The following is a 15,338-nucleotide window of genomic DNA, read 5'->3' on the forward strand; positions in this document are numbered from 1 at the left end:
CACTCCAATGCCTGTGCCAAGTACAACAGCTGGCACCAGTTCCACTACTGGAATCAGTACAACACCAGAGATTAGAAGCATACCTGGAGCCAGTACCCTTTCTGGAATCACTTCAATACCTGTATCTAGTACAATGCTTGAAACCGCGTCCACTCCTGGAAAAACTACCCCTTCAGAAACCAGTGCCACAGCTGTAATCAGTCCAACTACCCCTTCTGGGACTGCTACAACACCTGTACTCAGTACAACACCTGGAACCAGTTCCACTACTCGACCTAGTACAATATCAGAGGTTAGTAGCACACCTGGAGCCAGTACCCCTTCTAGGACCACTTCAGGAACTAGTACACCTACAGCAGTCAGTACCACAACTGGTGCCAGTACCCCTTCTGTGACCAATACAACACCTGTTCTAAGTACATTTAAAACACCAGAAGCCAGCACTGGGACCACTCCAGGAACTAGTACACCAACAGGAGTCAGTACTACAACTGCAGTCAGTACTCCTTTTGTGACTACTACAACACCTGTTCTTAGTACAACATTTGAAACACCCGAAGCCAGTACTATATCTAGGACCACTACTTCAACACCTGCTCTCAGTACAATACTTGAAACTAATTCAATTTCTGGTATTAGTTCCATACCTGAAGTCAGTACCTTTTCTGAGACCACTGCAGCACCTGCACCTAGTACAATGCTTGAAACCAGTTCCGCTCTAGGAACTAGTACACCTGCAGGAGTCAGTACCACAACTGGAGCCAATACCCTTTCTGTGACCAATAAAATACTTGTTCTCAGTACAATTCTTGAAACTAGTTCAATTTCTGGTAATAGTACAACACTTGGTGCCAGTACTTCTTCTGAGACCACTACAGCATCAGTACCCAATACAACGCTTGAAACCAGTTCCAATCCAGGAACTAGTACACCTGCAGGAGTCAGTACCACAACTGGAGCCAGTACCCCATCTGGGACCACTACACCTGTACTCAATACAAAACTTGAAACTAGTTCAATTTCTGGAACTAGTACAACACTTGGTGCCAGTACTTCTTCTGAGACCACTACAGCATCAGTACCCAGTACAACGCTTGAAACCAGTTCCATTACAGGAACTAGTACACCAGCAGGAGTCAGTACCACAACTGGAACCAGTAATTCTTCTGTGACCACTACAACACCTGTTCTTAGTACAACATTTAAAGCACCTGAAGCCAGTACCATATCTGGGACCACTACTTCAACACCTGTTCTCAGTACAATACTTGAAACTAGTTCAATTTCTGAAATGAGTTCCACTCCTGAAGTCAGTACCTCTTCTGAGACCACTACAGCATCAGTACCCAGTACAACGCTTGAAACCAGTTCCACTCCAGGAACGAGTACACCAGCAGGAGTCCGTACCACAACTGGAGCCAGAACTGCTGAAGTCAGTATCTCTTCTGAGACCACTACAGCATCAGTACCCAGTACAACGCTTGAAACCAGTTCCAATCCAGCAACTAGTACACCAGCAGGAATCAGTACCCCAACTGGAGCCAGTACCCCTTCTGTGACCACTACAGCATCAGTACCCAGTACAACGCTACAAACCAGTTCCACTCCAGGAACTAGTACACCTGCAGGAGTCAGTACTACAACTGGAGCCAGTACCACATCTGGGACCACTACTAGAACACTAGTACTTAGTACAATACTTGAAACTAGTTCAGTTTCTGAAATGAGTTCTACACCTGAAGTCAGTACCTCTTCTGAGACTACTACAGCATTAGTATCCAGTACAACGTTTGAAACCAGTTCCACTCCAGGAATTAGTACACCTGCAGGAGTCAGTACCACAACTGGAGCCAGTACTCCTTCTGTGACCACTACAACACCTGTTCTTAGTACAACGTTTAAAACACCCGAAGCCAATAGCATATCTGGGACCACTTCTTCAACACTTGTTCTTAGTACAATACTTGAAACTAGTTCCATTTCTGAAATTAGTTCTATACCTGAAGTCGGTACCTCTTCTGAGACCACTTCAGCACCTGTACCTAGTACAATGCTTGAAACCAGTTCCGCTCCAGGAACTAGTACACCTGCAGGAGTCAGTACCACAACTGGAGCCAGTACCCCTTCTGTGACTAATACAACACCTGTTCTGAGTACAATACTTGAAACTAGTTCAATTTCTGGAAATAGTACAACACTTGGTGCCAGTACCTCTTCTGAGACCACTACAGCATCAGTACCCAGTACAACGCTTGAAACCAGTTCCACTCCAGGAACTAGTACACCTGCAGGAGTCAGTACCACAACTGGAGCCAGTACTCCTTCTGTGACCACTACAACACCTGTTCTTAGTACAACGTTTAAAACACCCGAAGCCAATAGCATATCTGGGACCACTACTTCAACACTTGTTCTCAGTACAATACCTGAAACTAGTTCCATTTCTGAAATTAGTTCCATACCTGAAGTCAGTACCTCTTCTGAGACCACTGCATCACCTGTACCTAGTACAATGCTTGAAACCAGTTCCGCTCCAGGAACTAGTACACCTGCAGGAGTCAGTACCACAACTGGAGCCAGTACCCCTTCTGTGACTAATACAACACCTGTTCTGAGTACAATACTTGAAACTAGTTCAATTTCTAGAAATAGTACAACACTTGGTGCCAGTACTTCTTCTGAGACCACTACAGCATCAGTACCCAGTACAAGGCTTGAAACCAGTTCCACTCCAGGAACTAGTACACCAGCAGGAGTCAGTACCACAACTGGAGCCAGAACTCCTGAAGTCAGTATCTCTTCTGAGACCACTACAGCATCAGTACCCAGTACAACGCTTGAAACCAGTTCCGCTCCAGGAACTAGTACACCTGCAGGAGTCAGTACCCCAACTGGAGCCAGTACCCCTTCTGTGACCACTACAGCATCAGTACCCAGTACAACGCTAGAAACCAGTTTCACTCCAGGAACTAGTACACCTGCAGGAGTCAGTACTACAACTGAAGCCAGTACCACATCTGGGACCACTACTAGAACACTAGTACCTAGTACAATACTTGAAACTAGTTCAATTTCTGAAATGAGTTCTACACCTGAAGTCAGTACCTCTTCTGAGACTACTACAGCATTAGTATTCAGTACAACGTTTGAAACCAGTTCCACTCCAGGAACTAGTACACCTGCAGGAGTCAGTACCACAACTGGAGCCAGTACCCCTTCTGTGACCAATACAACACCTGTTCTGAGTACAATACTTGAAACTAGTTCAATTTCTGGAACTAGTACAACACTTGGTGCCAGTACTTCTTCTGAGACCACTACAGCATCAGTACCCAGTACAACGCTTGAAACCAGTTCCTCTCCAGGAACTAGTACACCTACAGGAGTCAGTACCACAACTGGAGCCAGTACTCCTTCTGTGACCACTACAACACCTGTTCTTAGTACAACGTTTAAAACACCCGAAGCCAATAGCATATCTGGGACCACTACTTCAACACTTGTTCTCAGTACAATACTTGAAACTAGTTCCATTTCTGAAATTAGTTCTATACCTGAAGTCAGTACCTCTTCTGAGACTACTGCAGCACCTGTACCTAGTACAATGCTTGAAACCAGTTCCGCTCCAGGAACTAGTACACCTGCAGGAGTCAGTACCACAACTGGAGCCAGTACCCCTTCTGTGACCAATACAACACCTGTTCTGAGTACAATACTTGAAACTAGTTCAATTTCTGAAAATAGTACAACACTTGGTGCCAGTACCTCTTCTGAGACCACTACAGCATCAGTACCCAGTACAACGCTTGAAACCCGTTCCATTCCAGGAACTAGTACACCTGCAGGAGTCAGTACCACAACTGGAGCCAGTACCCCTTCTGTGACCAATACAACACCTGTTCTCAGTACAATTCTTGAAACTAGTTCAATTTCTGGAAATAGTACAACACTTGCTGCCAGTACCTCTTCTGAAAACACTACAGCATCAGTACCCAGTACAAGGCTTGAAACCAGTTCCACTCCAGGAACTAGTACACCTGCAGGAGGCAGTACCACAACTGGAGCCAGTACCCCTTCTGTGACCACTACAGCATCAGTACCCAGTACAACGCTTGAAACCAGTTCCGCTCCAGAAACTAGTACACCTGCAGGAGTCAGTACCACATCTGAGACCACTACACCTGTGCTCAGTACAATACTTGAAACTAGTTCGATTTCTGGAAATAATACAACACTTGGTGCCAGTACCTCTTCTGAGATCACTACAGCATCAGTACCCAGTACAACGCTTGAAACCAGTTCCAATCCAGGAACTAGTACACCAGCAGGAGTCAGTACCACAACTGGAGCCAGTACCCCTTCTGTGACCACTACAGCATCAGTACCCAGTACAACGCTTGAAACCAGTTCCACTCCAGGAACTAGTACACCTGCAGGAGTCAGTACTACAACTGGAGCCAGTACCACATCTGGGACCACTACTAGAACACTAGTACTTAGTACAATACTTGAAACTAGTTCAATTTCTGAAATGAGTTCTACACCTGAAGTCAGTACCTCTTCTGAGACTACTACAGCATTAGTATCCAGTACAACGTTTGAAACCAGTTCCACTCCAGGAACTAGTACACCTGCAGGAGTCAGTACTCCTTCTGTGACCACTACAACACCTGTTCTTAGTACAACATCTAAAACACCAGAAACCAGTACCATATCTAGGACCACTACAACACTTGTATTCAGTACAATACTTGAAACTAGTTCAATTTCTGGAACTAGTACCACACCTGAAATCAGTACCTCTTCTGAGACCACTGCAACACCTGTACCCAGTACAACGCTTGAAACCAGTTCTGCTCCAGGAACTAGTACACCTGCAGGAGTCAGTACCACAGCTGGAGCCAGTACCCATCCTAGGACTACTTTAATACCTGTATCCAGTGCAATACTTGAAACCACTTCCTTTCCTGGAAAAAGTACCCTTGCAAAAAACAATACCTCAAATGAAATCAGTACATCACCTGGAGCCAGCATGCCACCTCGGACCACTGCAAAAACTGTACCCAATACAATTCTTGAAACCAGTTCCACTCTAGGAACTAGTACACCTGCAGGAGCCAGTACCACACCTGGAGCCAGTACCTCTTCTGGGACCACCACAAGACTCATTACAACATTTGAAACCAGTTCCAGTCCTGGAACTATTACAACACCACAAGCCAGTACCCCATCTGGGACCACTACAACACCTGTACTCAATGCAACACTTGAAACAAGTTCCGCTTCTGGAACTAGTGCAACACCAGGAGGCAGTACCACACCAGGAGCCAGTACCCCATTTGGGATCACTACATTATCTGTACTCAGTGCAACACTTGAAACAAGTTCCGTTCCTGGAACTAGTACAACACCAGAAGGCAGTACCACACCAGGAGCCAGTACCCCATATGGGACCACAACAATACCTGTAACCAGTACAACACTTGAAACCAGCTCCACTCCGGGAACCAGTACACTTGCAGGGGCCAGAACCTCTACTCTAATCAGTACACCAACTAAAAGCAGTTCAACTTTGACGGGTAGAACAACACCTGGAACCAGTACAGGTTTTGAGCCCAGTACAATGTCTGGGGAAAACACACTTGTAACTAGTACAATTTCTAGTACCAGAATTCCTTTGGCCAGAACAGTTCCAGAGACCACTGTAACCACATTGCTAACCACAAGTGCTGAAACTCTAACAAGCAGCATGATAACAACAAGCAGTGTAAAGCTTCCAACCAGTATAACTGCACTCTCCAGCACTAATCTCTCAACCACTAAAACTCCTACCACAACCACAAAGCCTCATATAATACATCTCAGTTATAAAATAACAAACATGGAATTCAAGGAGGCCTTTGGAAATAAAAGTACAGAAGAATATAGAACTCTATCCTCAATAATGAAAACTGACGTGAGTAACTATAAGCTGCAGACAAGTTAATTTCTGCTTATCCTGCACAGCTTTACACCTCATTCCTGTCTCTTGTTTTTCTCAACAGACCATGAATGCCCTACAGCCCACATTTCCTACCCTTATGGATGTACAAAATGTAACATTTAGGTAAGTGATTTATGACTGTCCATAGAGCGCACACAAATAAATCATGTATACGGGATCAGTGAATAATGGCGCACAGAGCCTATGCATAAAAATGGCTCCGCATTAAAAAGATACGCTTATCGCTATTTATCGTTAGTACTGCATAATAATGACGCACAGGGAAAAAAGAAGAAAACGGCACACACTAACGTTATTTATCAATAGTGGCACGCACTAACGTTATTTATCAATAGTGGCACACACTAACGTTATTTATCAATAGCGCCCTACATAAGCCAAACTGCAGACGTTATTTAACTGCAAAACGGTGAATGGATTTAATGTAAAACTGTCAAGGTTAGGGTTAGGCACCACTGGGGGGGTCTTAGGGTTAGGCACCACCAGGGGGGGTCTTAGGGTTAGGCACCACCAGGGGGGTCTTAGGGTTAGGCACCACCAGGGGGGGGTCTTAGGGTTAGGCACCACTAGGGGGGTGGTTAGGGTTAGGCACCACCAGGGGGGTCTTAGGGTTAGGGATAGGTACAGGGAGGGTTCTGTGTGAGAGTAGGGTTAGGTATACAGTACAATATACACCACCAGGGGGTGGTTAGGGTTAGGCACCACCAGGGGGGGTTTGGGGGTTAGGGATAGGTACAGAGAGGGTTCTGTGTGTTAACGCTAAATAACGATAAGGCTTTAACGCTAAATAACAATAAGGCTTTAACGTTAAATAGCGATAAGCGGCAAACGGATTAGCGGCAACACTGTGCGCCATTATTCACAGGCGCCATTTTCAGATGGAAGCCATGTATACATCCTCCTATCAGGAGTTTGCAGACTGTTGAAAAAAAGAAATTCAATGATCTATTCCAACAAACAAAAACACATTAGATCTGATAGTCCATATTAATTGATAAACTGGTTTAAAGGGAATATATACATACAATATATTCTGTATATATATATATATATATATATATATATATATATATATATATATATATATATATATATATACATACATTATTAGGAAATAAAAACTTGCACCAAGATGTCCAGATTAGAGATGTGGCGAACGGTTCGCCGGGCGAACATCTCTGGGGGGTTTATTACCTCCGGTCGCTCTGACCCGGAGTAGTACGCCTGCGCTGGCCGGCGGAGCGCATCCTAGATCGCGCTCCTGTTGCCAGGCACTCTCTGCGCATGAGCAAAAAGTGTCCGGCAACAGGAGCGCGATCTAGGACGCGCTCCGCTGGCCAGCGCAGGCGTACTACTCCGGGTCAGAGCGACCCGGAAGTAGTAAACCCCCCAGGGATTCAGAGATGTTTGCCGGCGAACGGTTCAGGAACCGTTCGCCACATCTCTAGTCCAGATGTCCAGACTAAATGCAGGTTTTCTATTAATTACATTGTGTTTTTGTGAGAAAACATAAATTGTATATCTGTGTAAAAACACGTATAGTGAGCAGAAATATGCATGCAAATACACTGCTGCAAGTGGAAAAAGAGACCCAAATTGACAAGTGTCTGCTGGTCTGGACTAGCTTGAGCCAGTATAGAATGTACAAAGTGGCACATAACTCCTTTTTATTTCATTTTGAATGTTTTTTCTAGTTTCACTCTACCTCAACATTCTCTTAATAACAGCCTGAACGGCAGACATCCAGTGAAAAACAAAGCAGAGCTGCACCTTTGTAATGTAAGCTGGACCTCCTTGCAGCTCAGAACAGAAGTACTAAAAATTAACATTTGAAAAAACAGCATGGCCTGCCACCTTAGGGAGAACCTGAACTGAAAATAAAAAGTCAAAATAACCATATATAGGTCATACTTACCGTACCTCCCGTGTAGTCTACTCATCAATCTCTTTCTCCTCTCCTGCGTCCCATTTGTCCACTGTGATTAATGGAATTCTCCGTCCTCCATTTTTAAAATGGTCCTTACCCCATAACAGCTTCCTGGTCAGCATAATGGTAAACTGTAATATCCCTCACTTGAGCCATAGTGAAACATGGACATTACCTTGCACATTCAGTTGTAACCGACAGCTATTGATTTATACAGTAACTGTCAGCAACTGGTATATTTATGTTCTGACTGTACTGCAGCCTAGGAGCAGGAGATACAAATAGTACTGCTTTAACCACTTCTGTGCCAGGGGGTGGTTTTGCTGATCGTGCTGCGTGGGCTCTCCAGCCCGCAGCACCGATCAGCTAGCAGCCAGGGTGATCAGACTTCCCCCCTTTTTTCCCCACTAGGGGGATGTCCTGCTGGGGGGGTCTGATCGCCGCCGGCTGCTTGCGCTTGCGGGGGGGGCTCTTCAAAGCCCCCCTCCGCAGCGCTTCCTGGCCTCCTTCCCCTTCCCTCCCTCTCTCTCCCTCTGTGAGCGGCGCAGGACGAAGTTCCGTCCTGCGCCGGATAGGATAGGCTTCAGCCTATCAGGTGCCGGCGGTCCCCGGCCAATCAGAGGCCGGGGATCGCCGATCTCCTCTACGGCGCTGCTGCGCAGCAGCGCCGTATATATGTAAACACCGGGGAAGATCTTCCCCGTGTGTTTACATTTACCCTGCGAGCCGCGATCGGCGGCTCGCAGGGTGTTCACGGAGACACGCTCCGTGAACTGACATGGAACGGCCGCTCGTACGAGCGGCCGTTTCCATGCAATCCACTTCAGGATTCAGGGGCGTAGTTAAGCGTACGCCGAATCCTGAAGTGGTTAATGAATAACTTCACCAGAGGAGCTGGTGAAGTTATCACCTCACCAGTGGCGAGGGCCCACTGGTGAGTAGGGTGGTCTGACAGGCAAGGTTCGGCAACAGGGAGGCAAGTATCGGTACAGAATCGTGAGACAAGAGAGTAATCGGTAATCAAGCAGAGGTTCAGCAACTAGAAGACAGACAGGCGGAAGCACAGGACCAGAAAGCAGGATCAGAGTCAGAGTAGTTAGCTAAGAGTCATACACAGAAATCCATACAATACAATATCCTAGTCTAGGTGTGAAATCCTTAGCATCACACCTGGGATCTAGTCTAACAGATAACAGAAGCAATATAGCATATCCTAGTCTAGGTGTGAAATCCTTAGCATCACACCTGGGATCTAGTCTAACAGTTAACAGAAGCAATATAGCAATATCCTAGTCTAGGTGTGAAATCCTTAGCATCAACACCTGGGAACTAGTCTAAGGTCTGAGCGCTAACACGCAAGCATTCACGACAACAGACAAAGACAGAGTAACAACTTCAGGTTTAAATACTGAAGGCAGATTCAAGCAGCCCCGCCCAAGGGGCTGAACCAACCTGCAAGGTAGATTGACAGGTAGAAGTCAGCTGATCACAATGTCAGCTGATCTGTCTCCTACGCCCATAAAGGTCCTTTTGCTCCATGCGCAGGCGTGTGGACCTAAGCTGCTGTGCAACAGAAACCCCTGTCCCACCTGAGTCGGGAAGCGACACCCAGGATGGCGTGGCCCCAGAGGTGACATCAGGTGTGAAAGCAGCTGCGCTGCTTTCCACCACAGAGGTAACATCTTTGATCGTTACAGACTTCAATAACTTGCTATGTTTTATACATTTTGTAGTTAGTGTTTGGTTATTATTATTATTACTAGTAGACGCAAGCTTGTTTAAAAACGGGCTCTAGGGTCTGTCTCTCGCCGCCCGCCGCATGTACTGCGCACGCCCACACTCACCGCACGCGTGCATGTGCACACCCGCCCTACACCCGACCGCCCGCTCACACGCCCGCCCGGCTCCCTGGCCCCGTCCGCCTGTCTCTGTGAGGCTGGGTCCGTGCTGCGGATTATTATTATTATTACTGTTTTTATTAACACACTTTCTGCAGCACTTTACAGACAACATTGAACAAGTCACATTGGGGCGTATTCAATAAATCATGATAAAATTGGCGTGAGCAGGTAGCGCATATCAATTGTACTTACACCAGTTGTGTAGCACAGATTGCTAGTGTAATGCGCACTACGCTCACAGCCTAAGGCACATTATCCTCACAACATGGACTTGATTCACTAAACTGTGATAACCCATAGCAGGCCGCGCCAGCGTTTTTTACACGCGTTTTCGCGATTGCACATGAAAACGCACACAAAAACTCTAGCGCGGCCGTGCTATGAGTTATGAGTTATCACAGTTTAGTGAATCAAGCCCCATATGTGATATCTAGGTAACGTGGGCCATACTAATTGTGCAATGCGTGCTACAGAACTAGCATAACTGCTTTTACAATTGCTGTGCACTGCCTTAACTTTGCAATTTAACCACAATTTTGTGAATGTGCTCCATTGTTGCTTGTCTCTTAGTGGGGCTCCCAACCTCATTTCTGTACCACAATGTAGGGTAAATTATTACTACACACATTCATATAATATTAAAACTTCTGCTTTTAGGAAGAAAACCGATTAAACATACAAACTTTATACAGACACTTTCCTGCCTGACATTTGGACTCAGGACTCTGCTGCAACACATCACAACCAACCACTTAGCTGCCATTCTGTACTTCTGTTGTGAGTAGAGATGGCCCGAACGGTTTGCCTGAAAACTTCCGGTGGTTCGCGTTCGCCAGTGAACGCAAACTTTTCCGGAGGTTCGGTTCTCCCCCATAATGCACCATTAAGGTCAACTTTGACCCTCTACATCACAGTCAGCAGGCACACTCCCTCCTGGAGCCACTCCCACCCTTATAAAAGGCAGGCACCACCAGCCATTATACTCACTCACTGCAGTAAATAGAGAAGGGACAGCTGCTGCTGCTGACTCTCATAGGGAAAGATTAGTTAGGCTCCTGCAGGCTTCTTAGCTTGCTCCTTGCTGATTCTTATTGCTAAACTAGCACCCCACAACAGCTCTTTTGAGAGCTAATCTTGTTCTTGTGATCTATTTTTTTTTCTGTGTTTCCCACTGACACTTGTGTTGCATAGACAGCCTTGATAATTCATACTGTGTGTGCCACTGCCAGGCCCAGCACATTCAGTGACTACCTGTGTGTGTGACAGGTGCACATTGTAATACCCATTACTGCATATACCTACCTACCTGTTGTTCACAGTGCACCCACCTACCTACGTGACCTGAGCGCACGCAGTGTCACTGTGCCTGTCCGCTACCTGTCTGTGTGTGACAGGTGCACATTGTAATACCCATCACTGCATATACCTACCTACCTACCTGTTGTTCACAGTGCACCCACCATCCTACATGAGCGCACGCAGTGTCACTGTGCCTGTCCGCTACCTGTCTGTGTGTGACAGGTGCACATTGTAATACCCATTACTGCATGTACCTACCTACCTGTTGTTCACAGTGCACCCACCTACCTACGTGAGTTGAGCACACGCAGTGTCATTGTGCCTGTCCGCTACCTGTCTGTGTGTGACAGGGGCACATTATAATACCCATCACTGCATATACCTACCTAGCTGTTGGTCGCAGTGCACCCACCTACCTACATGAGCGCACGCAGTCTATATGAGCGTCTGGGGGGGGGTGGCACACCAAAGATAATAAGGTTGTTGCTTCATTGTGGACAGACCACATTTGTGGTTATGGAGGGCAGACTTGCCCTCCATAACAGATTCTCGTTAAAGGATTTAAAGTTGATTCATCTCATATACAGCAGGGCCTCGGAAGTCCTCCTGTATTGTTATTTTTGGTCACTACCTCGGGACGTGCATGTCATGCCTGCTGCCTATCTTGGATGTGTGGTGGTAGCCGTTCCTGCTCCTTTGCCCACAGCGTGCCTGCTTGCCTTCCTTAGATGTGTGGTGGTGGGAGCCGTTTCTTAGGCTCCCACTCCGGGCCGGAATCGAACCAGGATTCCCCGGCCATTACCCGTGGTCACTCGCAATGGCAGACTTGCCCTCCATAAAAGATTCTCGATGCAGGTATTGAAAACAGCAAGCAGAACAAGTATTTAAAAAAATAAATGTAAGCTTTAACAATGGTAGAGAAAGAACCATCAAAAGTTGATAAGGCAGTCAGACATTACCTGACCTGACAGTGAGGAAGAGCAATCTCGCCATGGTGCGCACCAGTCCAGCACGGCCGTCACTACGCAAACAGCTGTTTGCGGTGTGTTACACAGTGAGTTTGGTGTGTCAGTGTGAAGCAGTACTCTAATTACTCTCCCTGATTGATGTATACACATGCAAGATGTTTTGAAGCACTTTAGGCCTGCAACTTAGCATTCAATGTGATTTCTGCCCTTAAAACGCTGCTTTGCATCCAATCCAGATTTTTCCCTGGGACTTTTGGCATGTATCCCACTCCGCCATGCCCCCCTCCAGGTGTTAGACCCCTTGAAAAATCTTTTCCATCACGTTTGTGGCCAGGATAAATTTTTCTAGTTTTCAAAGTTCGCCTCCCCGTTGAAGTCTATTGTGGTTCGTGGAAGTTCGCGCAAACCGAACTTTCGCGGTGGGTTCGCGAACGGAAAATCTGAGGTTCGGGCCATCTCTAGTTGTGAGCAGCAGAGCACTATGTTGTGGCACTTCCACCGACTGTAATGTGTCAGTAGCAAGGGGATGGGCCGTATCCCATGTCCCTTATTGATACATTCTCTTTTATGTAAAAGAATGAGGAATTCAATAGCAAGAGAAAACCTCAGCAGGAAATGTTATCTGGAAATTGAATCCAAATGCATACCCAGCAGCTGATATGGCTGACCCTTTCACTAAACTTTCTCTTTCTCCTTTTCAGCAATGGATCAGTTGATGTGCATTCACTGTTAGTATTTGCACAGAATGATACCAGTAATACTACAGACCCAACCACTGATCCGGAAGAAGTGCTACAAACCTTTTATAAGAATAGGGATCAATTTGGCAACTTTACGTTGGATCCTTGGAGCATAAACGCTGATGGTAAATAAATGTATTACTGTGTATTTATGTAGGTCTGTATTGTGGGGAAATGTGTAAAAGAGAACCAGGCTGATAAAATCTGATATAACTGCATCCGAACTCCATCATTCAATTAACAGCCAAGCGAAGGTTTAACAGGCAGCCTAGTTTTTAGTTTTGACAAATGATCACGCTCCACTATGTCATTGAGGCTCCGGTTGAAATGAAATGACTGGGAAGGCCCCGGGAACAGTAGTGTAGCAATATAGGATGCAGAGATTGCAACTGTATGAGGCCCCCTAGATCAGAGCGGCCCACCAAGGGCTACCTTCAATTGCTGGGTCTGCAATCATCTTTAAATTGTGTTAACTATTAAGAAAATGTTCTCCTCTCCTGCTTAAATATTTTTGACACTGCAGTTGCCCTTGTCAGGTTTAGGTGGTAGATTGCAATTGTTACATATATAGTGTCCCAACTCCCAATGTAAAACTTGCACTAGATCTCATAGATCCTTAGCTATGCCATTGCCCATTGGGTGTCTTACATTGGCATCTGGAAGCCCCCTTTAACATCAAGGAGACCTCAATATGCTCACTCCCCTATAGTAATTAAATAAGTTTTGGGGTACATGAGTATCCCCTTCCTTTTAAAACCCATGAATATTTCTATACTTTTCATTAACAATACATACATGCTGAACAGTGTAATGGTTAAGGGTGTTGCCTTTCATGCAGGGTTTGAGCCTTTGATCAAGGCTAAATCCCTGGCTCAATCCAGTATGTAAAACAGTAAAGAGTATTTGGGCAAGGCTCCCTAATGCCCCTGGTCGCCCGGGGAGTGCACCCTAAGTAGCTGCATCTTTGAGTCTGCCAGGAGAAAAGCACAATATGAATGTTATGTGTCTTGTCTTATTAATGACCCCACAGTAATATCTTCTTTGATCTTGACTGAAGAACCCCAAATGAGTGTTTGTATTCTCTGCTGTCCTTCTCTACTTTGCAGATAAAATGATGCCCCTGGACCCTTTGACCATACTAGGCTAGGTATAGTAACCACAGCAGATTTTATCACTAATGAAGAGGCTCGGATTTACATCAAAGGAGCCTGTAGGCACAGATGTCCTGGCACCTTAGACTTCACCCTCCATGAACCTATAAACCCCAACAAAACTGCACCACAAGTGTTCCCTTGCCTGTTATAGGTAGCTGCATGTGCCCCCAAGTATTGGGTAGCTTGAGGAAGATCAGTATTAAGTAGCTAGAGGTGCCCGAGATTGAAGGGAGATCTTGTCAGTGGAATGCCAGAGTTGGGTGAGTAACCTCTCATTTACACTCTTATCAGGACTCAGCATATGGGAGGGGAGTGAGCCTCCTTTCCATCATCAGACACCTGTAGGCACGAGCCTACAGTGCCTTATGGTAAATCCAGCCCTGGTCCCACATAACTAGGAGTGTAAATACCCCCATCTCCTCCTGAGCACTGAAGGTAGGAGATGTGCCCCTTGTCCATAACTCTCAACAAAAGTGCTCTGTGAAGGAAGGGAAGACTTGTCCACCCCCTAGTAGCATATTACCCACCAATCTTACATTGAACCCAAGTTGATAGTGATATGGAGTCTGCCATATTTATTTCCTTGTTTTATTATTATTATTGGTTTATAAGGTGCCGACATATTCTGTAGTGCTGTACAAAGTAAGAAACAAACATGGGGTAAATAGTAATACAGCCAAATGGTATACACCAACATATAAAATACTGTACAAAATAGGTGACAAAATACAGAATCAATACAAAATACAGAATTGGTCATTACAGTGACAAAAGTCACATACTGAATAAAATGTATAATAAATTCTAAGACACAAAAGGGGGAGAGAGAGCAATACTAGTTGCCTGGCTCTCCTGCTGATCATCTCTATCTAATACTTTCAGCCATAGACCCTGAACAAGGAGATCAGCAGATCAGATGTCAGAACTGACAAAATTAGCTGCTTGCCTGTTTCTGGTGTAATTCAGACACTTCTGCAGCCTAATAGACCAGCAGGGCTGCCAGGCAACTGGTATTGTTTGAAAGGAAATAAATATGGCAGCCTCCACTTCACTCTCACCTAGGGGTCACTTTAAGGACTAAGGGGTTGATTCACTATAACAAATAGCATGCCTTATCAGAGTTAACATGCCTTATCAGAGTTGATGTGCCTTTTCAGAGATAGCATGCCTTATCAGAGTAGCATAGCGATCGTTATGAGCATATGCCTGCTAATTGGCAATGACGAGAGCTCTACTCGTCCTGCCCTTAGCCCCTGCGGGTCCAATCCCTTTAAAGGACATTATGCCCGCACTTTTATTCGCCCAATAGGCTGCCTGTCAAGTTTCCTGTCAAGTGACAGGCAGC

The 15,338-nt window shown here is 45.7% G+C and overlaps 1 protein-coding gene across 1 annotated transcript; it reads left to right on the forward strand.

Moving 5' to 3' along the window:
• Positions 1–697: 697 nt before the first annotated feature.
• Positions 698–12,815, forward strand: LOC137522047 (uncharacterized). The gene is made up of 4 exons (XM_068242068.1): positions 698–2,038; positions 6,045–6,106; positions 9,477–9,606; positions 12,801–12,815. The coding sequence occupies exons 1-4, from the start codon at positions 698–700 to the stop codon at positions 12,813–12,815; spliced, it is 1,548 nt and encodes a 515-aa protein (XP_068098169.1).
• Positions 12,816–15,338: the final 2,523 nt, after the last annotated feature.

The sequence above is a fragment of the Hyperolius riggenbachi genome, chromosome 6 (assembly GCF_040937935.1).
Source record: "Hyperolius riggenbachi isolate aHypRig1 chromosome 6, aHypRig1.pri, whole genome shotgun sequence".
NCBI classification, from domain to species: Eukaryota; Metazoa; Chordata; class Amphibia; order Anura; family Hyperoliidae; genus Hyperolius; species Hyperolius riggenbachi.